Consider the following 23,812-nt stretch of genomic DNA (forward strand, 5'->3'; position numbering starts at 1 on the left):
CCAGATAAATCCAACCTCATCGTTTTCATCCGCTAAGCGGTACCTAAGTGACGCTTTAATACTTTCCTCTTAGGAATCTTGTTTTACAAGTTTAACACTGTCACCCTCCGTGTGGCGTGTCACACACTGGCCATTTAAGCAATCCGCAAATCCACCCCATTCCATTCAATCTAATCAGTTTAATGAGCGCCCCAGCACGGGCACCAACATTAAAGCAAATGAAGAACAACCCAGTGCTCCAAAGAGGTCAGGTACAAGCTTTCAAGACTACCACTACCTCTCTTGAGTCGTCAATTGGTTCGGAGTGTCCAGATTTTTCCCCCTTCACACAAACTTATAAGGAGTACACTTCCTGTATGTTTAACGCGTCGACTTTTGTGAGCAACAATGTACAGTACGCGCTCCCACCCCACTCCCAAGATCTTCCCTTTCCTCCTTCTCGCTCACTCCATAAGAACGGAACAAGAAATACTTACAGATACATAACTCGACAACATAGGCGTAGTACGACCAACAGACGACAAGGGCGATAAAAACGACGGGAACCCACGCCAAAACCCTCTGACAGCACCTCAGTACGTGAGAAGGCGCCATCTTTACTGCGAGCCGCAGCGGCAGGCAGTGACGTGCGAGCCTGTAGGATGCGCGCCGCCCGCTTCGTCTGCTGGCTGGCTCATAGGAACTGGACCTACCCTCGAATGACCCGCCTTGTCAAGTATATGTGCGGCGAATACAAAAATCGATAATTGCTGACGACAGCGCAGGTCTGGAGTGTTTTTCTTGTTTTGTTATCTTAAAATGCACGTGGAAATAAACGTAATGAAAATAATACGGCAACGGTGTTCGTAAGAATTACTTATGAACGCTTTGAAATCACTTCGTTTTTTATTGTGTCCAGCGCCTCCTGACTCAACGGTACTTGAAAACCTCTGCATATGATACACTGTTCGACTCGCCTTGATGTCTAGTTATGCACGTCATTGAGCGTCTTGGGGCCCCCCTCAATGTTTGGCCCTCTGAATCCGAAATTTCTAATCTTGATGCCATTTTTGGACCATATTTTGTGCAGGGAATAACGCCCTCATGATAAAGAGTAAACGTATTGGAGTATTCTGCAGCAGTGATCAGATGGACTTGAAATTGTTCGTGCCACATTCAGGGGTTCACCCCATAATGGGAACCGAGGGGTGAAAGTTACTGTTTTTTTACCAATATCGGGGAAAATGGAGATCGGTAATACAGGCACGAGTTGAATCGTTTTATGCTATTTCGTGGTTGCAGATCACTTATTTAATATTTTTATACTTAATCATTTAATATTGATTCAAGTCCACAAACAGCCACTCCCATAAGGTTAACGATAACAAACGTTAAACAAAAGCAAGTGTTGTATAATTTTGGACAATTTCAAAGACAGGTTTAGGAATATAATTTTATTTTTTTATTTTTGATCCTTTACTGCGGATCTACCATCCTGTGGACCTCTAGCAGGAGATGAAAACTGACAATTATCTGTAACAATTGAGAATATGTACACTTTAAACATTTAAACTGAGCACACATGTTATTATTTCAAATATCTGACGCAACTATTCATGTTCATTATGTACATCAACCTTATGCAGTAAATCATTTTTCTATGAATTAACACCCCAAATAAGGACTTGCTTACGCGATTTCAGATTTGTGTTGTTTGCTCTATAACTGGGTTAGTGTGGGCGCAACTTTTTATTCTTTGACACAGAATGTAGAGTCCACTTCGTTTCCGTTCAGGACAAGTAATGGCCGATGACATTGAACTCGGAAAATAACTATTAATACATTAGTGTGTGTCTCTTTGGCTTTTAAAAAACTGAGCAGTGGTTGCAAAATTTCCACGATTGATATTTTTCTTTGTAGTTAATAGTATCATTGTTCTTGCTTAACGTACATATCTGATCCATCCAAATGAAACAGTTTACCAAGATCAGGAAAATCGCGGCTGAATAAAGCCAGCAATCAAGAGGTGAGTGATATCCCAGGCTTCAACTTGTGAATGCCCGTATGTCCTGCCTGTTTGCTGGTATTCATACTTTTCCAGTTTTGCACCGATTATATTTAAAAGATTCCATCAGTTTCGTAAAGAGAGGATCCATTAAGTGACTTAACACAACGTTCATCCTACCTTGTAGAACTGCATTGTTTTCCGTTAACACTTCCACAACTTTACCATCAGTTTCATACAACATACTCAACGTAATAAATACGCAAAATATTTTTATTGTGTGGCAAAGAGTATCATAAATAAAAATGTTAGATTTTTTTCCTTTAGTATACCAACATTTCTGTGTAGATTTAACTTGGATAAACAGCCTTTTGTCTTGTTGGTGTGCATAGCCTTTTACAAAATTTGCCCTGACAATTTCTGCCCTTTATTCCCTACAGTTTGGTTTAAGTCACTGTCAAGTTGAATGGGAAATATCAATAAGGGGCTTGCGGCTGGGTGTGTTCATTGTTCCTGGTGTCATGAGCCACAGGTCCCAATATCATTGAAAATCACCCCTCCCAACCCCTCCATAATAATGCACTTGTCACCATGTTTCATAGTAGAACTCCCCAAACTAAGATTTTTTTTAGACTTCCAACCAAAATGTTTTACAAGAGTGACATAATGAAGTACACAAGAATGTCAGTGCATACATTTTATATTCAGCAGACAACAGTCTTATTTTAAAATATTGTTTCTTACATTTAGGAAAAATTACTGTTTTGTTACTTTATTATAGGGTTCACAATAAAAGGACCTATATAAAATACTGATTAAATGTCCCATCCTATTTGATTAATTCTCACAGTTAAGCCTCAAGTTGTACTGTACTCTATATGCTAACCTGTTACAGGAATCTCTGTCCAAATTACACTTCCAGTATATTAAAATACATTGTTTAAATATACTGCACATACAATAGCATTTAGAAATACATGGAATTCTTTGGCTGTTTTGTAATGGAAGTTTTTTCTTTGCAGATGTTAAATACATTATTGTTTGTCATCAAAGCCACTATTTGCTGATCAGGTGGTTTTGTCTTTCTTCTCCTCTCACTCTTTGGGTGTCTCTGCGTCACTCTTGCTTTCAGAATACTAGAATGTTTGCATCTGCGTTATGGACGAACTTCCAAGCCAAGAGTTTTATTTTCGACAGATTCAAACTGTCCTGTACGCCTTATTTTCCTCTGTAGCATTATCTCCTAAATTTATTATACTTAATTTGTAAATCTGTAGTATCTTTTCAGATATATTATTTTTCTCGTATGTTTATGTGTTAGAACAGTGCTTCCCAAACTCGGTCCTGGGGACTCACTATGGCTGCAGGTTTTTCTTCCAACCAGCTTGTGTTTTAATTGGACTCTTGGGCTAATTAAGTGAACTGTTATTTCCCAGATTCTGTGTTTTGGGAACATTACAGAAATTAGAAAACTAAGTTTGGTAAAAATTGTTTATTAAAATGTAGTAAGCAGTTATATAGAAATAATGTATTTTTTTTCTTTTTAATAATATTTTGTTCTTGATTTTCATTCTGCTTTTCCAGGTGTTCTAATTGTTTAATTAATCCATTATTTACTAATTAGTGGGTTTGACACTAAAGTAGTTGCAGCTTTTGATTATTCAGTGTTGTTTGCCTGCATGTCTGCTCAACAAAGGGGGAAACTGCACAGGGAAAGGGCAAAATATAATGAAATCAACAAAAGAGAGTTAAGCATTTAAATCTATAGCAAAAGCAGAAATATTTCTAAATGTCTTAAATGTAAAAATCATGCTGCTGTGCTTTTCTGAATGTAGAATAAAAGAAAACAAATGTCAGCTAATTAAATGAGCTCAGTGTTATCAGGTGTTGTCATTGATGAGGGCAAACCAACTCGGGAACCCAGATTAGGACCCGAGTGCAGCCATGCGGCAGGTGACACCTCAGCACCACACTAGTTCAGATGGAATGGAACCAGTGTTAGGTTTTTATGGTGGCTGGAGTGCCAATTAGGAATCTGGTTAGAATAGCCACACTGGGTCCCCAGGACTGAGTTTGGGAAACACTCTGTTAGACTAATCTGACCTGTTGGTAACTGCATTTTTATAGGTTAATGGATTGCCTACTATTTGCTCCCAACAGCTCTCTCTATGCTGTTTTGAAAGGGCAAAAATAAGTCAATTTTTCTTACTTGTCAGATAGTATCTTGTTGGTGGAATATGTTCTACATTGAATTCCCTCATATGGATTTGTACTTAATGTAGAGTTGTTTCAACATTCACTTAAAGAACAAGTTAACTTCTTAATAGTTTGGATTCAACAAGATTTCAGATGTGTAGCACAGGGATGCCCACATATACTTTCATGTGCCCCATACTTCTTGCTATTTAGTCCATTGTGGTTCACTTCTTCAGTTATCCCATTCATCCTAATCTCACAAATGACTGGTTTAAGATATGATCATTATGCATCCATTGCTAAACATATTAATATTCTCAATAGAAGTTATATTAGACACATTTAGAAATATTGTTCATATATATATATATATAAAATCCAACGTCTGTCAGTCTGTCCACTTTTCACAAGAGAGCTACTTAATGGATTTAGATCAGGTTTTCTTCTATAATTTGCTTGAACATTGATTTTGCAACTTCTCTCATCGCACTAAGAATCATAGTTCGCTTGCAGGAGCGATATATTCGCGCTAATCTGAGACAGAGGCTGCGGGCCGAGGGGAGGGGGAAATGTTATATCAAGAGGAGTGAGCCGGGCAAGGCCCTCCTCACTGTCTTGTTTCACTACTATGTGAGCGTGATACATTTTCATGCCTATTTTCTCTAATGAACTAAATTAGTCACTTTAAAGTTAAGGAATGAACCCATTTTTTTGTTCTTTCTCTTATCTTTTTCAACGGGTGAGCTCCTTTTGTATATCTCAGTCCACCTTCATGAAATTTCTTTAACAAACTGCAGGCATGCCTTTCTCTGTATAATGAGGCTAACTACAATGTGTATTATTGCATATATGAAAAACTATGCCTTAAAAATCAGATATATCCCTGTTGGTCCAAGATTTAAGAAACCCACCTTAACTGTACTTCATTTATATGAATTTACCTTTTTTTTGAGACACCTTTAATATTCTATTCTATTATATCTTTTGAAAAAGATTGCCTGGTTAGTGTAGAAAATGTGTTTGTAGGAGATTTTGTAAATGAAGGACAAATAAAGTTATACTACACACTCTAAGAACATTTATTTATTTATTTATTTTTATATTAACTTTATTGCAATCCATACAAAGCAATCAAGTTTTTACAAAAAGAAAAATTGAGTTAAGAACAGATCGATCCTCACCCCTGAGAGAGAGAACAAGCCAAACTGCATAAAATTTAAGGCTTGTAAACATACCTAAATTAATAAATTCTCTGTGCTTCATGAACTTATTTTAAAATATTACTGATCAGATCCTGCCATGTTTTGAAAAAAGTCTGTACGGATCCTCTAACTGAGTATTTGATTTTTTCCAATTTCAAATAATATAACACATCGGTTTCCCACTGACTTAAAAGAGGAGAGTTTGGGTTTTTCCAGTTTATCAGAATAAGTCTGCATGCCAAAAGTGTAGTAGTGAATGCAATCACAATTTGTTTGTCGTTCTCTACTTTAAGCCCCTCTGGAAGAGCCCCAAACACAGCCGTTAATGGGTTAGGAGGGATTGTGAGTCCAAGGCTGTCTGAGAAGTAATTAAAAATTTTTGTCCAGAATAATGTTAATTTGGTGCAGGCCCAGAACATGTGACCCAGTGAGGCTGGGGCTTGGTTGCAACGTTCGCAGATTGGATCATGCCCTGGAAACATTTCGGAGAGTTTTAGTCGAGACAGATGTGAGAACATTTAGTAATGATTTCATCTCCAATTCAAACAGCATGCCAGTGAAGTCAAAATGAGGATTTCCTGTCCCCGCCGCCATTCACATCACGTTCCAAGGGGAGCCATTGAGCCCTGTTCTGCTAGCACCACTGCCAATACCTGGCTCCTCCTGGCAAGAGCACACTGTCCTGCCACCACTGCCAATTGCTGGCTTCTCCTGTTGAGAGCACACCTTGAGCATAATGTCCGCTCCTGCTACATGGTTGCTGAACAGGAGCGACCCTCAGTGCCCTCCTAAGCACTGGCCACATGCTCCTCCCTGGGGCTCGCCTTCCCATCCTCCTGTTTCCACCCATCTTGTACTGACTCTCACTCACTCCTGCCTGTTTCTCTCTGTTCCTCTCTTTACAGGGCTCTAGACTAACTTTTTGCACTGGTTGCATTGGTGCGCCTAACTTTTTTTTTCTTAGGTGCACCAGCACAAAAGTTAGGTGCACCCAAATTTTCAACCGCATCACATTTAACACCACAGTTTTACAAGTTCACTTTATTTATTTATTTATTTATTTGTTTGTTTTGTTTTTTTAATCGCTGTCCATATAGGCAATGTTGACTTGTAAATGATTAACTAACAATCTGGTCAATATAAAGTTCTTTATTTGAAGGCAAGCACAATTCTACAAGAAAGGTAACTTACTGAAAAAGTGTTGGTGCTTAAAGTGCTTTACTGAGCTGAAATTTAAACTTAAAAAATCTCAAGATAAATTAACTAAAAAGAAAATCTAAATTAAGTGTTTTAAGGGCTTCAAACTAAACATCTCATGGCTCAATGTCTTATGGACTATCCTCCATTGCAGTCACACGCTCCTCGGATGGCCAACTGCTGTAGTTTGGCCTTCTTGATCTTTGGCCTTGACTAAACCAGCTGGCCACACTCTCTCTAGCATCAAAATCTTCCAGACTTGGGCATGAGCATGCTCGACCTCAATGTGTCCAATAAGTATATTCACCGGTCTTCCTCTCCGCAAGATACGACCATACACAATGACGCATTCCTTTGTGGCGATATCTGTGTCTCCGTCGATCAGGAATGCCATGTACGCACTATTCACAATTTGCACAGACGTCTTTTTTTTCAATGTATCTGCGATGACTCCTATAAATTGGGCGCACGTGACATCATTGCTGTACGTCGGGTTTACGTTCAAGCCATTTTTCTTCATAAGAATTATTTCGGACTTGAATTTAGTGAAGGGAAGTTCTTCTTTTGCAATATTGTAGGCAATGTTAAACTTAATTATCATCTCGGCCTCATCTGATGATCTGTTTGCTACTGCCTGCCGCTGAAAGGCAGCGGGGAGAGGGGACACTTGAGTAGTGCATTTATCGCGGCATGTAATGTGTTTTATAGATGCATTGTGCTTTTTCAGCGTTTCAATTCTAAATGTATTAGAACCAGTCACAAATGCACTACTGCCGGCCATGGTCTTCCTACACTCTTTACAGTAAATACAGTGCATTATATTATCGGCTTTACTGTATCTTAGCCAGGGAAACTGGTCAAGCCACTCTTTTCGAAATGTATACACTTTACCCCTTTTAATTTCAGTGGGCTCGGACTCGATCGTATGTGGCTCATTATCTAATGCCGTCTCCGGACCAGGGCTTGCTATAACTTGGGAGGTTGATGGCTCCGTGTCAGAGCATTGGTTATGATTTTCGGACGGATCAGGCCCTAACTTAACGAAAAAGCTGTCAATCATTCTTTTCATCTTCTCTCATAATCCGCGGCTACATCCACTGTTTACCTGATGGGCTACTCACCTCTCTCTGTCTGACTGCATCACATGCATTTTCAAACGTACACACACATACAGGAATATCTGGACCACGGCCAATCGGGGGGGGCGGGATCCGCCCTTCACTATCTCTGATTGGTTTAGACCACGATATGGGCCTAATGTGTGTCTGTTGTTGAACAACAGGGAGTCTTTAAGAGTCACAGAGTTTCGTTTTTTTCCCCCTCGAACGGCTGGTCGCACCGGTGCAACCTTTGATTTTTTTAGTTGCACCATTGAGAAATTAGGTCGCACCAAATTGGTTGCACTCTAGAGCCCTGCTTTAACCTCCCTTCTCTTTCTTTAATTCTTCTTATTCAGGATTTATTTCAGGAAGCTCTTCTCCAGGAAGTGTTTCCCACAGCACAGTCACAGTACAGAACACCAGCAATAAAGTACAATACTGTCTTCTTCTTCCTCCTCCTCTGTCCTGTTCACTACCTCCACTCCTCACAGCAAGCTTTGTCCTCCACCTCCCAACTCTGGGTCCTGGAACTGAGGCAGGCAGCTCCTTTTATCTACCACCCGGAAGTGCTTGCAGTGATCCATACAGTGGTCCGAAAGCACCTCTGGGAGAAGCAAAAGCCCCTCAAAGCAGGGCTCCCAGTCCCTGCAGCACCTCCTGATGATACCTGTGGAACCCAAAGGTCTGTGTTGAAGCCTGTCTGTCCATCCCTCAGCTGAACCTTATAGGGTGAGACGTCCAGTTCTACAAGATGTACTCCTCTCCAAGGGGGGTTATCATGGTTGGCCAGTCTATGGTTCCATCCAAGAATGAACAGACAACATAATGACAGGGAGATGCTGTGCCAATGCTGCCTCACGGCACCTACATCTGCTGTAAAGGTACAGAGCTTCCAGCCATAGAACCACCCACATCCCTCGAAGCCTATGGCTAGAGAGTCTGGAAACAGGACGGAAATCCCTGCCTCCCTCCTGTTCAGCTCAAGACTGAGTGGAGCGGAGCCATCAGAAGCAAATGAGTGCACCGGCTCAAACACCACACTGTTAGGAGACTCGGTCTCATATGTCTCCTTCTTGCTCTGGGGTGTGGTGACAGTTTGGGTCTCTCCGTCAGATAAAGAGAGACCCGCATTGTCTGCACCCCTTTTGCCTTGTGCATGACCTTTGCCAGTTTGGTGGGAGGTTGGACAGCCCAGACATTGGTACCAATAAGCCAATCAGTCTTGTCCATCCCTCTGTATTTCTCCACTGGACGATTGGTCATTACACCCTTATCCACTGTTGGGATCAAGGCTACTTGACACCCTTCAAATGTCACATCCAGGGTCCTTTCACTCTGCGTTCCTTTATCATGTACAGTACTGGTGACACTCACCTGTACATTGGTTCCTGCATTTCTATTCCAGTCACAGTCACTACAAATTACCTTACCCTGGGGCAATCCAGATATCTTAGTGCATCTTATCTCAGTGCATCTTTTCAAATCAATGTCATCTCAGTGAGAGGAGATCTCCTTTAGCAAGTATTGTCATTACCAGGATCATGTCCCTTAGCATCTGTGGGGACTCTGTGAGCCCTTCTCCATTCTCCCACTTGGTGTCCCTTGGCATCTGTGGGATCTCCATGGTTGGTCCTTCTCTTTGGGCATTTAGCAGGAGTGACGATACTACTAGAGTGCCAATGCTCCAAACGAGGCATCATCTCAGACTGCTTACCATCTTTTCACAACACTGACTCAGCTATGATCTCACCACTCTTCTTTTAGTTTTAACCTCCAGATCCTTTCTTTTTTCTTTTTCTCTATACAACTCAAGTTCCTTTATACTTATGAGGGTGTAAAGTAGGAAAAATGAAGAGATTTATCTTTAGTTAATTATCAGTTTGCCTTTGGTAATGTTGGTAATTAATTAAATAATTTGGTAGGGCTGCTACTTAAGGCAACAGATGTAATAGGGATGCAAAAATCGCACTTCAGCTTCCTCCAACCTACATTACAGAAAGTGACTGAACTCTCCATACATGGACCAGCCTGTACTTCATTTGATAGCAAAAATGTAAATCAGAGTTGAACTGCCATCTTTGCAGAGGCCCTTCTGACAGAATGTGCCAAGACACTCTTTCCTAACAAAACTATAATTAAATGAATGACAACAAAATAAAGGACAAAATAACATGCCTATGAGAAGGCACTGATTTTGTAACTGGATGCAACCATGAGAAATTGCACATTCATTCAAAAACTAGGTGTACTCATTTGTCTAAAAAAATCTGCTCTCACTCTTCGAAAAATTAGAAAATTAAAAAATTAACTATTGAACTCTAAAATGGGAACCTTAAAACTGACAACCTCTTCTTTTTGTGGGCATTAAAAATGAGGCACACTCATCCAAGCCAAGCCTGTGCCAGTTACCAAACCCAGTGACTGAGAAGCAGCTATTACTTCAAGAAGGGAACTTCATCATCTAAACTGTTGCACCAGAAGGAATAATGCTTTTCCCTAAGATATTGCAGAGGGCACAGCAGAAAGCTTAATAGGCCTTGTCTATCGCTGAGAAGCCTAGCAGAGTGGACCATGCCCACTTTTTCCTACAGTATGTTCCTTAATTATGATCCCCAGAGTCCTAATGAGGAAACCAGCTGAACCACGTGCGTCTGCACATGAATGAATTCAGAGAATTTCCCCATCAATATCCTCGGTCCACTTGGCTATGATGCCACGCACACTTATAGCTGCCTGAGCTTAAGTGCGCTGCTTTTAACTAAAAAGCCTGCATACTGCCATGGACCCCTAACACACATCCCCACATGTTGTCATCACTGCTGAAAGATTTATTGCTGTTTGCTGAATATAAGTTAAGAAAATGCATCACATGTAAAATGAAAGGTTATATTTGAAGATATAGTAACAAAAGCTTCAAAACCAGCACACATTACATGCCAAAACAGAATGTTCTGGATTGTATTTCTGCACAAGTAAAAAGAAAAGCAAGTGGTTGGTCATATAAGAAGGATTCTAACTAACACACATATGTGTAATTTCATAATACATTAATTGGGTAACCATCATAATTTTATGTAAATGTTCTTTTTTAATAAAATATTTTAATAATTTTAATTACTGCGGTGGGCTGGTGCCCTGCACAGGGTTTGTTTCCTGCCTTGCACCTTGTTTTGGCTGGGATTGGCTCCAGCAGACCCCCAAGACCTTGTAGTTAGGACATAGCAGGTTGGGTAATGGATGGATGGATGGATGGATAATTTTAATTATTATTTATATAATAATTGAAAATGCAAAACAAATTACATGTACACATATGGTAGAAAACGAGTGCAAAAAAATTACAAGAGCTTGGGTCTTGCAGTTTCTTAATCAAAAGCCACTTCAATCACAGTTTACCACGTGGCTCACTATTTTATTGGGTCTGTTTAAGATTTCCTTGTCCCTACCTACGTGTTAAGCTTGACAGGGATAGAGAATAGAGGTGCACAAGTAGGAATGCACTTTTTTGTTCTGAAATTTTGCTGCAGCTAGCATGTATATAGTGTGCTTCATATGGGCTCATTTTGAATATCTTCAGTCTGTATCATCTTTCCTGTTTTTTGGCAGCCTAGAAATGCAGCTTGGAACCTGTTTTGTATCACCTGGCAAGTTCTATTGCCCTGAGCAGCTCTTTCTTACTGCAAAGCCCTTTACACAACTACTGTCATCTCTAGAGAACAATAAAATGTTAATAAAGTGGCCTCTTTTTCAACACTGCCTCTGATGCCCCTTTTCTGCTCTTTCTCTTCACTGGAACTTATCCTTTCTGTGTCTTTACTTAAACCTAACCCCACCCCCACTTTCCTTGGTTGGGTGTTTGAGAGACTAGCAGCCAACTATACCACAACTTCTTGTTCCTTCAGTGATGCATTATATCAATAATGCAATCATTTGGCCAAAGCTGCAAGTTGTTTTGCTGTTTTTCTGTGGTATACTTTGTATGCAGTGTTATTAAATGTATGTATGTGAGCCAGTATGCAATCAACATATCAATTTAAAAAAAAATATATATATATGTATATATATGTTTTAAGTTTACAGTCATTCTTCTATCTATGCCATATTTACAGGATTAATATGCATATCATAACATAAAACATAATTTGTGAATTGACATTTCATTTGAAAATATACAGGATGTATAAATATAAAATAATTAATCTGTTCATCAGTATCTTAAATAGCACTTTTGAAACCAGACACTGATGAGAGGCGACTACAAGAAAAACCTATCATATTGAAGGGTTCATTTTCCTCAACACTAAGTCCAGAACGTCACATTGCTAAACAATGCTACTTGCTCCGATTTTTTTTGCCATATTCTTATTCTTCACTGTCTTTACTGTTTCCCTCTTGTTGCCCCTAGTCTTGAATGATTTCCCATTGCTCCTTGTTTTTCTTCATATTTCTTATTAGATCTCGATTGTAATGAAACAATAGATCATAGTAGTTAAAACACTTTAGTGTAAAGTTGTGTTGGTTGAACTTAATTTTTATAAACCTTGACATTATAGTAAGCAATACAGATGGTGATAAAAAGATTTTCATTAAAGATTTAAAGTCATTTAAAAGGGGAATTGGTCACCGGATAAGTTTGCTTGGCAACAGCATCTGCCATTATCTGGAATTCTGTAGGTGGGTTTTCTGCAAAAAAGACCCAAGTAGCTAGGTTTAAGGAGATAGAAAAAGAGATGCTTCAAGATGTCACTTGCATGCTAAATGGTTTCCCGATCTAGTGATTCAGAAGGCCTTGGCTAATAAATGATTTATTTTGGTGTTTATACTTATGTAACCACTGTATGCACATGTTTTCTGGACAGAGATATTGTTGTCCTGGAAGACAAACCTTCTGTAACACCCAATGAAGGCTGAATGACTCGAAGTAGGAATTGCATTAACCATGCCTTCTAAGAGAGGTGGCACACTACACAACTGTATTTGCTGGGTCTTATCACCTTGAGGATGTCAGATTACATGACTAGAAATCACTGAGGACAAACATATTTTCAGCCCAGTTTCAGATTTCTAATCGTATTCTGTCAGTTAATTAATGTGCTGCCTGACAGCACTAGTGCCGACATGAATACTTTTCAGGTATGATGAGTTCAACTGCCATCTTGGCCCTTTGTTTTTCTATTTTGTCATTGTATAATAGACATGACATTGCACAGAGAATTTCTCTCTTTTGTTTTCATATTCCAAAACAATTGCTTTTCTTATTTCTTTGTGGGTGCATCATATGCATTGCACTTCTAGTTGAGCACTTATTGGTATGTCAGTTCTTGCACACACATGTACCCACCCCTACAGATTAAGAAAAAATAAAACCTGTTAGATATTTTTGGGGCAAGTCATAGACTAGTGGCTCAGACTACATGACCAATGGCCATGGGAGCAGGTTGCTTGTCCAGTTGAATAGGGAGGTTGGGAAGGTAGAATACTTATATACCATATAATAAGCTCAGCAAAAAACTCAAAATACATAAAAGTGCTACAGTCTTTATTTAATAACACTTTAGTACTTCATCTTTATCACCCCCAATCAAACAAAATGGTAAACTCTTCTATTGTTTTGAAGCAAAACAATGATTATCAAAAACTAGCTATGTGTGGTTTCTGGACAAAAAACAACCCAACGACTCCCTACCAGTTTTTTTTTATATTGGTGAACTGGCAGAGGTGTCAGCTAAGTGGGCTGGGTCAGATTGTCTGAGATGATCGGATGTACAACGTGCAGGTACCGTGCATGCAAGCGCTGAAAAAATGTAAAAGTGCATGCATGCACCATCTCACCAAGTCACACTTGTATAAGCTTCTACATCTTCTATAGAATTCACACCAACTGCTGTGGGTGAGTGTGAGCAGAGCAGACTGCTCCATACACACATACACATCCTTTGTAGTGAGAACTGAGGTGCATGCAAGCTCTGAAAAAATTTAAAAGAGCACGCATGCGCCAACTGGTGGCTGTATTTGAGTGTGAGCAGAGTGGACCGTTCCATACACACAAATGTCTTTCGTTTATATAAGCCTAATAAAACCATTTTGTACTCCAAAGATATTCATGCCATTATAATGGAAAAAATCTTTAACTTGAAAATGAGCAGTTCTATTGACTTCTGAACAAGTCTGTATATCTTGATGGTATGTGTGTGTGTGTGTATGTCTTTTTTCTATGCTTTTTTTGGTAATGCCCAATGAATTCAGATGATTATGAATTAGTGAAAGGCCTATTTTTCTGGCTCCAGTGAAGACTCCATTAGTGTTCATTATGATGTACCTAGTAAGCTTGGTCTGACTTGAAGGAACTTTCTTATTATTACTATTAAAGAAAAGAATCCAGTTTCAAGGCAAGGTCCACTTTTGACTAATAATACTTTCTGGTCATGGTGGTAGAGAAAAATGTAGTGTTACATGTTGGCCAGATATGAGAGTAAGAATTTCATTCTAAACCGTAAAGGTGACAATAAATTTAAGCTTGAGCTTGATTAGTGAATCTCCTGGTCACAGTTAATGCTTACCTTGAAGCCACAGATATGTATTTAGGCCAACAATAATTGCTGTTTGTAACATTTCTAAATTAAGAGTACTATTAAGAAAACCATGCTTTTCCCTGGGCAACACAATGTTGCAGTAGTTTAGCTATGCTGCCTCACAGACCCAGTATCCTGAGTTTGAAATCCATGACTTGTTATTATCTGTGTAGTGTATGAAGATTATTCTTGAATTTTTCTGTGGGTATTTAGATTTTCCTAAAAAAGGCCAAAAGGCATGTGTGTAATGTTAACTGGTGATTCCAAATTGGCCCTTTGTGAGTGTACGTGTGTGCATGAGTGGGGCTTATGATGGATTGGCACTGTGTCCAAATGGGTGCAATGCATAATTTACAGGACTGCCTTACATCTTGTACTGGCCGGACAGGCTTGGTCTCCTGCAACCCTGAGCTGAGTTAAGTGAGATTGAGCATGTACATTTGCTGACATTAGTGTAAGGTGCCATAAAGCACCAAAATGAAAACAATAGAACCAAAAATACAGACATAAAAGTAAAAATGCATTTGTAAATGCACTGGCATGACACACAATTCTGGGTTTTATTTGCCTAAATGGTAGAAACTAGTGTTACCTTCTCTGCCACTGATTTACATGGCAAGTAAACCAAGACAACAGCAGTAGCACCAATGTTAGATCAAATTCAGTTTTTATTTGTGACACCCAATTATAAACACAGTACAACATGTACTGAAATGCTTAGTTGCTAGACTGCATGACTGTGCATTAAGATGAATAAAGAAGAGTTTAAAAGGATGATTAACAATATCACACGATTTTACAAATAACCAATAAATTACTATGTTAAATGAATGGAATAGTATGCATTACACCAGAATTATAAAACATGTGACAAACATTAAATAAATAAATCACACTATAATAATACAACTTAAATCACTCAATATAAGAGAATCAGCCATAGGGTATTGTGTAGTTCTACAGACTTTGCTCAATCAAAATCTAAATGTAATGTGAAAAAAAGCATTCATCCTTAGTCTCTCTGAACTGGTCATCAGGCAGTGGTACCATTTACCTGACTGTGTCACAGAGAAGAGGGTGTTGCTGGTATCTCCGATAATGTTCTTTGCCCTGGTCTGACCTCTCTTGGTGTAGATGTCCTGGAAGTTAGACATGTACACCAGGGATACATTGAGCTGACCATACCACACTCCACAGGGCATTTTGGTCCTGATGCATACTGTTTACAAACCAGACAGTAATGCCTGTCAAGATAGTTTTGACAGTGGATGTGCAGAAGATTTTTAGTAATTATGAAGGCAGTCTGAAATCCCTCATGGGGTAAATGTTTCGCCATGCCTTCATCTCCAAAGTGTTGATGTGCTTGAACAGGTCAGGTCCTATGAGATTTGGACACTGAGGTATCTGAAACTGTAATAGTGCCTCTGCTGTTTTCTCTAAAATTCCACAATCATCTCTTTTGTCTTATTGGCATTCAGGAGCAGACTTATGGTCCTAAAGCCAGAGTTATTTCCACTTCATCTAGGTAAGCCTGCTCATTGTTGCTAGATATCAGGCCTACCACAGATGTGCCATCAGCAAACTTAACAATGATGTTAGAGTCATATGCAGCCAAGCAGTCATATGTGTAGAGGGAGAATAGCAGAGGACTCGGAAAACAGTCCTGTGGAGCTCCTGTTTTGAGGGTAAGGGTTGATAAGGTGTAGTCACCTACTCTAACCACCTGAGGTCTTACCTGTCAAGAAGTTAAAACCCAGCAGCAACAATAAAGTGCTCAGACACCGGTTCCCAAGCTTGGTGATAAGCTTAGAGGGGTTTATTGTGTTAAATGCAAAACTATAGTCTATAAGTAGTATTCACACATAATTCCGTCTCTTGTTGTCCATGTGGGTCAGTATGTAGGATCATGGTGATGGCATTCTTGGTGAACCTTCTGGGGCAGTATGCAAATTGTAATGATCTAGTTCTTTTAGTTATTACAAAAGAGATGTATATATTGTCAAATAAGCCCAGCTCCAGTTCTGCTAAGTACAGCCTAACATGTCAGATCTGTAAAACATCCTTATTCTTATTATACTGCTGGATATTTACTTGCGTGTTCAACAAGAATGAATATTACTTTAGTCAAATTGCGTGATTTTAAGCTGCTAAGGTAACTTACATCTTCTAATTTAAGTTTAGATAACAAATGTTTTCTTAAAACTCATTCATTTTCAGCTTTTCAGTTTGTTTGATTGTTTCAGAATCAGTCTCCTGTTCATGCAGCAAAGCACAAAGCAAAAATATTTGCTTGAGAATAGCACATAAGCTCTTTGCTGATCTGCAGTAAGCTAAATCTCTAAAGCAGAAATAAATTCTTTTAATGTTAAAATTGATATATAACAGTGTACTCCAGTTCAGCAGTAGTAGTAAAGATTTCTTCTGGGGATTTTGATTTCCCCCTACAATCCACAGACATACTGATAGGTTAACTGGTGACTCTAAATTGACCATGCAGTAGTAATTGCGAGTTTATTCATAGCATCCCATCCATGATTCGTTCTCACCTTGCACCTCGTCCTGTTACACCTGACTTCACTTCTCAGTAAGACACTTTGATTGAAGTAATCCAAGTAACCCACTAATCCTAGATTGAATAAAGTAGGTCCAGAAAATGCTTAGATGGAAAAGTAAAAACCCGATATTAGAATTAGGAACACAACAGGAAACACTGCTGCCTTTCAACAGGTGGAGCTGGAGTGAATTCCCACTTTTTGGAAGTTTTAAATTATACACAGATTTTTTCTGAAGACTCCTTTCCTTCCTGCATTTCAAAGACATTCTGTTAAATTGATTAGCAGCACTAATATGACCTGGTAGGAGTGTGTGCAAATGTGTACTCTAAGATGTAACTGCTTTCCCTTCAGAGTTAATTCTTGCCTTGTACCTCATGTTGTCATAGTAAGTTCTATTTTACAATGAGTCTAGCCAGAATAATACAGATTTAGAAAATGGGCCGACTGATGGATAGAACTCCTTCCTGCAAGTTATCACTTTGTCAGCAGCTTGTTTACACAGTATGTAGGAATATTAACATTTCACTGTTGTTCTTTAGAAAACGTTTCTCTTTCAGTCTCAGTTCAGTTCATTGAGAGCGCAGCAGTCTTCTAGAAATACACTCATTTGTGATATAATTTAGCCTAGACTACTCCGAGTTACCATTTTTTCCTCAAAAGCCACTTCTGTATTTACTCCTTGCATACAATAAGGACAGAACACTTTAGAGTTTCCTGCAGAGTCCCCAATTTCCTCAAGTTTTTTTTTCTTTGATTTGTGTAATTCTTATTTCTGTCAGTCCTGACAAGTCTTCCAAGTGCCTCCTGTTGAGAATTTTCTTTTTTTTAACATGACTCTACCCTCACTAGATTTCATGGTAGGAATAGCAATATGTTTAATAAAAATGTAACAGGTTGTTTATTTAGACCAAATATGATTGTTGTTTTACACTTAATTCTGTCAGGCAAAACATAGACTTCCAACAATTCTAGACAGGAAAAACCATACTGAATTATGGATGGATTGATAGAGGGCAGTTTCACAGGACCAGAAGCATTTTTCAGAACAGTCACAGAATCCTCAAGGTCACTTTTCTCTCCTTCAGCTGGATACAAAGTGGGCTACTTGAATGATGCCATCCCTCTTGTCATCTCACCATACCAATCATATTTGAAGGTTAAGTGGTTTGGGTTAGTGTTGCTACATGCACACTTTGAAAACTTGAAGACATCACCAATATTATACATAACTTAAATGACTACATTAAACTCATTGCTATTTGTGGACCTAAATTTTTTATCATTGAGCTTCTTTCTTTCCACTTCAAGACTTGATTTGGATAGATTTTTAGTCAAATATGTTCTTAATTGAAGCACTATTTATAAATTAAGAAAAATAAGTATCTCTGCATGTGGCTTATTGCGGCAGTCTATGGAACGTCAGAGGAAATGTCAAACAAAAAACTTTAATCTTTCTAAACGTGTGTTTGAAATGGAAAGCTTTCCAATTTGAGAAGAGATAACCTTTGTATTTCTCAGACAACACTTGGGAACATTCTTCATTTCAAAGGGGATAGATTCGGTATGTTTTAAGGCATTTTTCTTCACATTTCCATTAATGCCATTGTAAGCCACAGGGTGAGAAACACTTTTTTAAATACATACTGCTTCACTTAAAGCCATATGTTTCCTGAGCAAATGAATGTAGGACACCATTGTAAAAAAAAGAGAAAAATCACTACCTGCACAACATGCTTAATGCTGAATGTATTAAACATTCCTATTCAAATGTGAGAGTTGACTTCATACAACCCAAATCATTGTGTGTGGGACTATCCAGTGACTGGCAGTTTATATATTACTCTGTAAATTAATTTTCATAAGTCTCTTGTCCTTTCAGAGTCAACGTGTGCTGCAGTCTTTCACAACAACAATAGCAAAGAAGAAAGTAACTTGGGAGAAGACATCTATTTTCCATGCATCCATCCATCTTTTACCTTGTATTTTCCATTATAGGAAAGAATGGTTGGGAAACATCAGTTGACCCAAGTTGTACATCTTTGATAAGTGAGGAAAATAGAATACCAAGAAAAAAACTCACATGACTGGGGACGCAACATAGTATCCAGAAAGATCAAACCAGAATCCCTGAAGCTAAAGTCGATTCAAAAAGTATTCAGACCCTTTCAATTTTTAAACACTTAGATTTAATGTTAAATGGAAACACTTGCCATTTTTACTAACAAATCTGCACTGCAATCTGTAACTTATAATGACAAAATGAAAACATGTTTCCAGAAAGGTTTGCAAATTTATTCAAAATCAAAAACTGAAATCTCTCATTCATTTAAGTATTCAGGCCCTTAAATCACTACTTTGCAGAAGCCCCCTTGGCAGCAATTCCAACTTTGCGTTTCTTGGGCAACTTATCTCACTCTCTCACACTCTGTTAGATACAGTATATTGGAAGTGTCTATAAACTGCCATCTTCAGGTTGTTCCACACATGTGCTATTGGGTTTAAAAGTCTGAGCTTTGAGACTTGTCCCAAAGCCACTCCAGTTTTGCTGTGACTCTATATTTCAGATCATTATTGTGCTGAAATATGAACTTTTGCCCAAGGTCATGTGCACTCTGGAGGACCTCTCAATACTTGGCTGCACTCATCCTTCCCAGTCCCCCTTTTCATGCTAATAAAAAGCATCCAGCATCCCCATAACATGATGCTCCTACCACCATGTTTTACTGGTAACAGGCAGATGATGGACACTGGTTGTTTTCACCAGATGTAGTGCATGGAGATCTGCCCAAAGAGTTTAATTTTTGTCACATCAGACCAGAGGATCATTTTCCCCAACTTCTCAGAGTCCAAGCAGGCTGTCATATGCCTTTTACTCAAGAGTACTACAATAAACTTATGATTGACAGATTGCTGCTTAATTATCTTTTGACAGGTTCTCCAGTTTTTGCATGGAACTTCTGAAGCTCTGACCATTGGGTTCTTGGTCACCTCCCTGTCCAAGGGCCCTTTTTGCAGAATTACTCAGTTTGGCTGGGTGGCCAACTCTAGGAATAGTTCTAGTGGTTCCACACTTCTTCCATTTCACAATTATTGAGGCCTATGTGCTTCTGATAACACTTTAAGCTTTAGAAATCATTTTATCTTCTTGTCTTGATCTATGCCTCAGCATAGTTTTATCACGGAAGTCTATAGAGAGAGATAACTGGACCACATGGCTTGGTTTTTGTCTTGGCACGCAGTCTGAATTGTGGGACCTTCTAGACACTGGTGTGTGCCGTTCTTTCTTAACAATGTCTGATCAATTCAGTTTCCCACAGGTGAACCCCAATCAAGTTATAAACACATCTCAATGAAAATTAAAGCAAATAGGATGCATCTGACCACAATTTGAAGAAGTGAGGCTGAAAACATATATAAATGAGAGATTTCAGTTTTTGATTTTTAATAAATTTGCAAACCTTCCTGAAAATGTTTTCATTATGGATTACTGAGTGTAGATTGAGGGGCACAAATGGAGAAATTACAACATAATCAAGTGTGCAGAATGTGAAAGGGACTGAATACTTTCTGAATCCAATATATGAGACTACAGCAGTAAACACTGTGACATTCACTAGTATTTCATAGGAATTCAATTTTTAACTAGAATTCAATTTATGTAGATGACAAAGTTCTTATCATACTGAGTAGCAGCAATTTGTTATTTACTTTTCTAAAACTATATTATTTCATCATAATTCAAATTTTATTAAGTTCTATTCATATTTCTATGGGGCACCAGAAGTGGTTAATATCTTTACTTTATTTCACTTCTATGTTAATATTTTCCATGAGCAGAGGAGTCAAAATGACAAGGCAGTATACTACACAGATTCTCATCTGTGTGTGATCACCATATACTGTACTTTTCAAAAATATTTTCAAAGAAATAAGAGACAACCAGAGAATCAGTGTTTATGGTAAGTAGTGTTCTCTTATAGATAAATAGCTTAAAGATTTTTTTTTTTTAAATTAAAGTCCACTGGCACACACTCTTGACTTAGCAGCCTGCAAACTCAAATACGATCAATTCAAACAATTGTAAAGGTATGGTAATGGATGACCTTGTGAGAAAAGAGTTGCAAGCTAGCAAAAGTATAGAGAAGGGAGGTCCAGAACTGTGATTGATCTTGCCCAGTGGTATAACAAAGACAGAGATGTGCCTGTGAATCATTTACAGGTAATTTACAAAAATTCAATATATACATGTACTTAGTCAAAAACAAAGAAAAAAAAATATTAAATATATATTTTCAAAAAACCAAAGCCATGCTACAAAATTGAAAACCAAGAACACATCATAAATCTAAACATGTATATTAAACGTTTTTTTAACAGTAAATTAGAAAGTTACACAACAAAACATGAAAAACAAATGTATAAAGCATACCACATACACATTTGAAAGAAAAAGATCTGTTTCGATTACTTTTTTAATCCTCCTGGAATCAGCCATGCTCCAAACTTGTTTCGTTTCAAGTCCCAGTATCCTTCACCTGTCTGTTGGGCAGGACCCAGGACTAGGATAGAGAGACTGAAGTTAATGCAAGGCAGCAAACAAGAGGTACAGCTTCAAAACATGTTTAATAAGTAATGCATTAAATAGGTTAGAAAAAAATCAAAAAGTGCACTTTCAAGAACGTGAAGAATAATATGTGGTTAAACACCGATACATAAATAAAATGTACAATCGTTATCTCAATTTAAAAATATACAAATCTTGGAGATCACACAAATCCAATTTGTCTTCTTCGAAGTAAAAATCAAAAACAAATAGATTAAATCCCTAAAAAACGTGCACGCAGGTCTGCAATAGTTTTGCAGTCCCTCTTCCAAAGCTCGGATGGACATGAAGTTTTCCCTTTAAAAAGCCTTTCCAGCTCACCTTTGGTCCAACAAGACCGCTCAACACTAAACTGTATTTCCCTCAGGAGTATGGCAGGTCGTTTTAACATTTAAACTCTTTAAATTTATATCTCCTTTCAAAACATTGATATCACGAGTTTCAAATTAAAAACTGCTCACAGTCTTGACACCCACCCTCCCGCACCAATGACTGCCCAGTCCATGCTGAACCCTCGCTGGTCTTTGATCAGCTGGTTAGGGCCGAGTCACTCCGCGCTCTGTCACGCGCACTTGCTGGTCTTCATACGCGCGCTAACCTGCGTGTCACCACTCAAGCCCGTCGACGTGTCCATCTCAACAACATTCGGCCAGGTGTTCTTCTAACGAAACATCCTACCCATCGAAATGATCTACTCACTGATACTACGCATGCGCAGGCCAAAAGTACGCAACTTAGCCTTACTACATTAATGCATTTATTACTGTTTACTGCATATGTATTTATTGTCAACATTTTACAAGTTGTATATTTTGCATGTATGACTTTTAATCTTGTACAGGCCATTGTATCCATGCACGAGTAATGACCGTCTTGTGAAATCTTTGCATCAGGCTGTGTCTCTTTCGGGCATTAAATGATGCATATATAATGAATTGAGAAATATTAACATTTCCATAAATTTGATAGACGACTTCTAAATACAACATGTTAAATGATGACATGGTATAACGTTATAAGTTTAATGTTACGACTTACAATAAACTACGGTAGGATACTTCGACAAAGTAGGACAAATCGTCAGAACACCGGCACGCTTTAACAGAGATGTAAAAGCGCACAATTAATACGTTGCCGGCTTTTTTCCCTTCCTGGCGCTTTCAATATCTGGTGCCGGCAAGCCCCTCCAAAGCATGCAATTGTATCCGGCTGCAGGTCTCGGACCGGACTCGGCCCTCCACAGTCCGCCCCAGGACCTCCCACAGTCCGATCAGCTGTACAGTTTTTCCAATTCGAAAAAGAAAATGAGCTGAAAACGTTTTCCGCCACGGAACAATGGCACAACAGAAACAGATATGGACTCACAGAATAAAAAGCTCAGTATATTTAAAGAGACTTTAGATCCAGTAAACAAAACTAATGAGATGTACGATTATACAGTATATAATGACATATACTATTTTTAAGCATATCGTTTTAATTATTTTTTTTTTACCAATTGTATTATTTCTTTTTAATATTTGCCATTTTATTTAATCTATATTAACATTTTAACTTATTTCTGTAATGTTATGTAGCGTATCTGTAATGTTCGTGTATAATATGAAAGGTATTTATGTTTATCGTTGACATTTGTTAAATATCTTAATTTAACTTGATTTTTCTGTAGTTAAGTTAGCTATTTATAAAAGCACGATAGCGCTTTCTGCGAAATTAGTATTACATATTATATTTGCCTTGATTTCCACAGTCACATTTCTCCATAAACGCAGAGAATATAAAACCAACTTTGATTACATTAATTAAATATCAAAACGAGTCCAAGTGCCCCTTTTGCAAAAATAAGAGAGACTACAGCATCCTGCTGCCTCGTCTTTAGAATCATGAAGGCCACATTGTCAAGTATGCAGGTAATTATGCCAGTAGTGTATGCTTTCAAGCAATACTGACATTTAGATTTCTGAACTGGAACTTTTTAAATACAGTTTAAAAACCTGAGCTAATCCTGCATTTTCCACTATTTATAGATACAACACAGGGTGTGTAACAAGTGGCCATTTCCATTGTTGTTTTTGTTTAAAAGTCATTGTCAACAGTTTACTGTATGTCAGTATTTAATATTTGTCTTTGATTCATTTTTTTAACCCTTGTATTAGGGCCTTCCAAGTCAGATGAACAGCCATGACTGTGGAATTTTCATGTTGATGGTATGGCCATTTTATATTGTAACTATATTTTTGTGTATGTCTGTATTTAATGTTGTGTCCAGGTTTCCAAATGACCATTTTGTCGTTTCTCTGTATTTCATCCTCAAGGCCCCTTCAGTTTTAATGAGGTGTGTCTCAACTTTAGTACTCTCTTCTTTCATTGTAGTATTTGTAGAGAAAGGATTATATCTGTTTT

At 38.3% G+C, this 23,812-nt stretch overlaps 2 protein-coding genes across 5 annotated transcripts in view; both read right to left on the bottom strand.

The window, feature by feature from the left end:
* Positions 1–674, bottom strand: part of zdhhc20b (zinc finger DHHC-type palmitoyltransferase 20b) — a 63,771-nt gene extending 63,097 nt beyond the window's left edge. The window contains exon 1 of one of the 4 annotated variants that reach the window (XR_005632705.1): positions 477–674. Coding sequence is in view for 3 of the 4 variants with exons in the window: in XM_039745441.1 (XP_039601375.1) it covers positions 477–594 (118 nt within the window). In the remaining variant the exon portion in view is untranslated. The remainder of the gene's footprint in view (positions 1–476) is intronic. The other 3 variants (XM_039745441.1, XM_039745439.1, XM_039745440.1) reach the window with 3 other exon arrangements.
* Positions 675–21,149: 20,475 nt separating this feature from the next.
* micu2 (mitochondrial calcium uptake 2) overlaps positions 21,150–23,812 on the bottom strand; it is a 255,931-nt gene continuing 253,268 nt past the window's right edge. Inside the window, exon 13 of the mRNA XM_039745443.1 lies at positions 21,150–21,365. The gene's annotated coding sequence lies outside the window, so the exon portion shown is untranslated. The remainder of the gene's footprint in view (positions 21,366–23,812) is intronic.

This window comes from Polypterus senegalus, chromosome 2 (assembly GCF_016835505.1).
Source record: "Polypterus senegalus isolate Bchr_013 chromosome 2, ASM1683550v1, whole genome shotgun sequence".
Lineage (NCBI taxonomy): Eukaryota > Metazoa > Chordata > Cladistia > Polypteriformes > Polypteridae > Polypterus > Polypterus senegalus.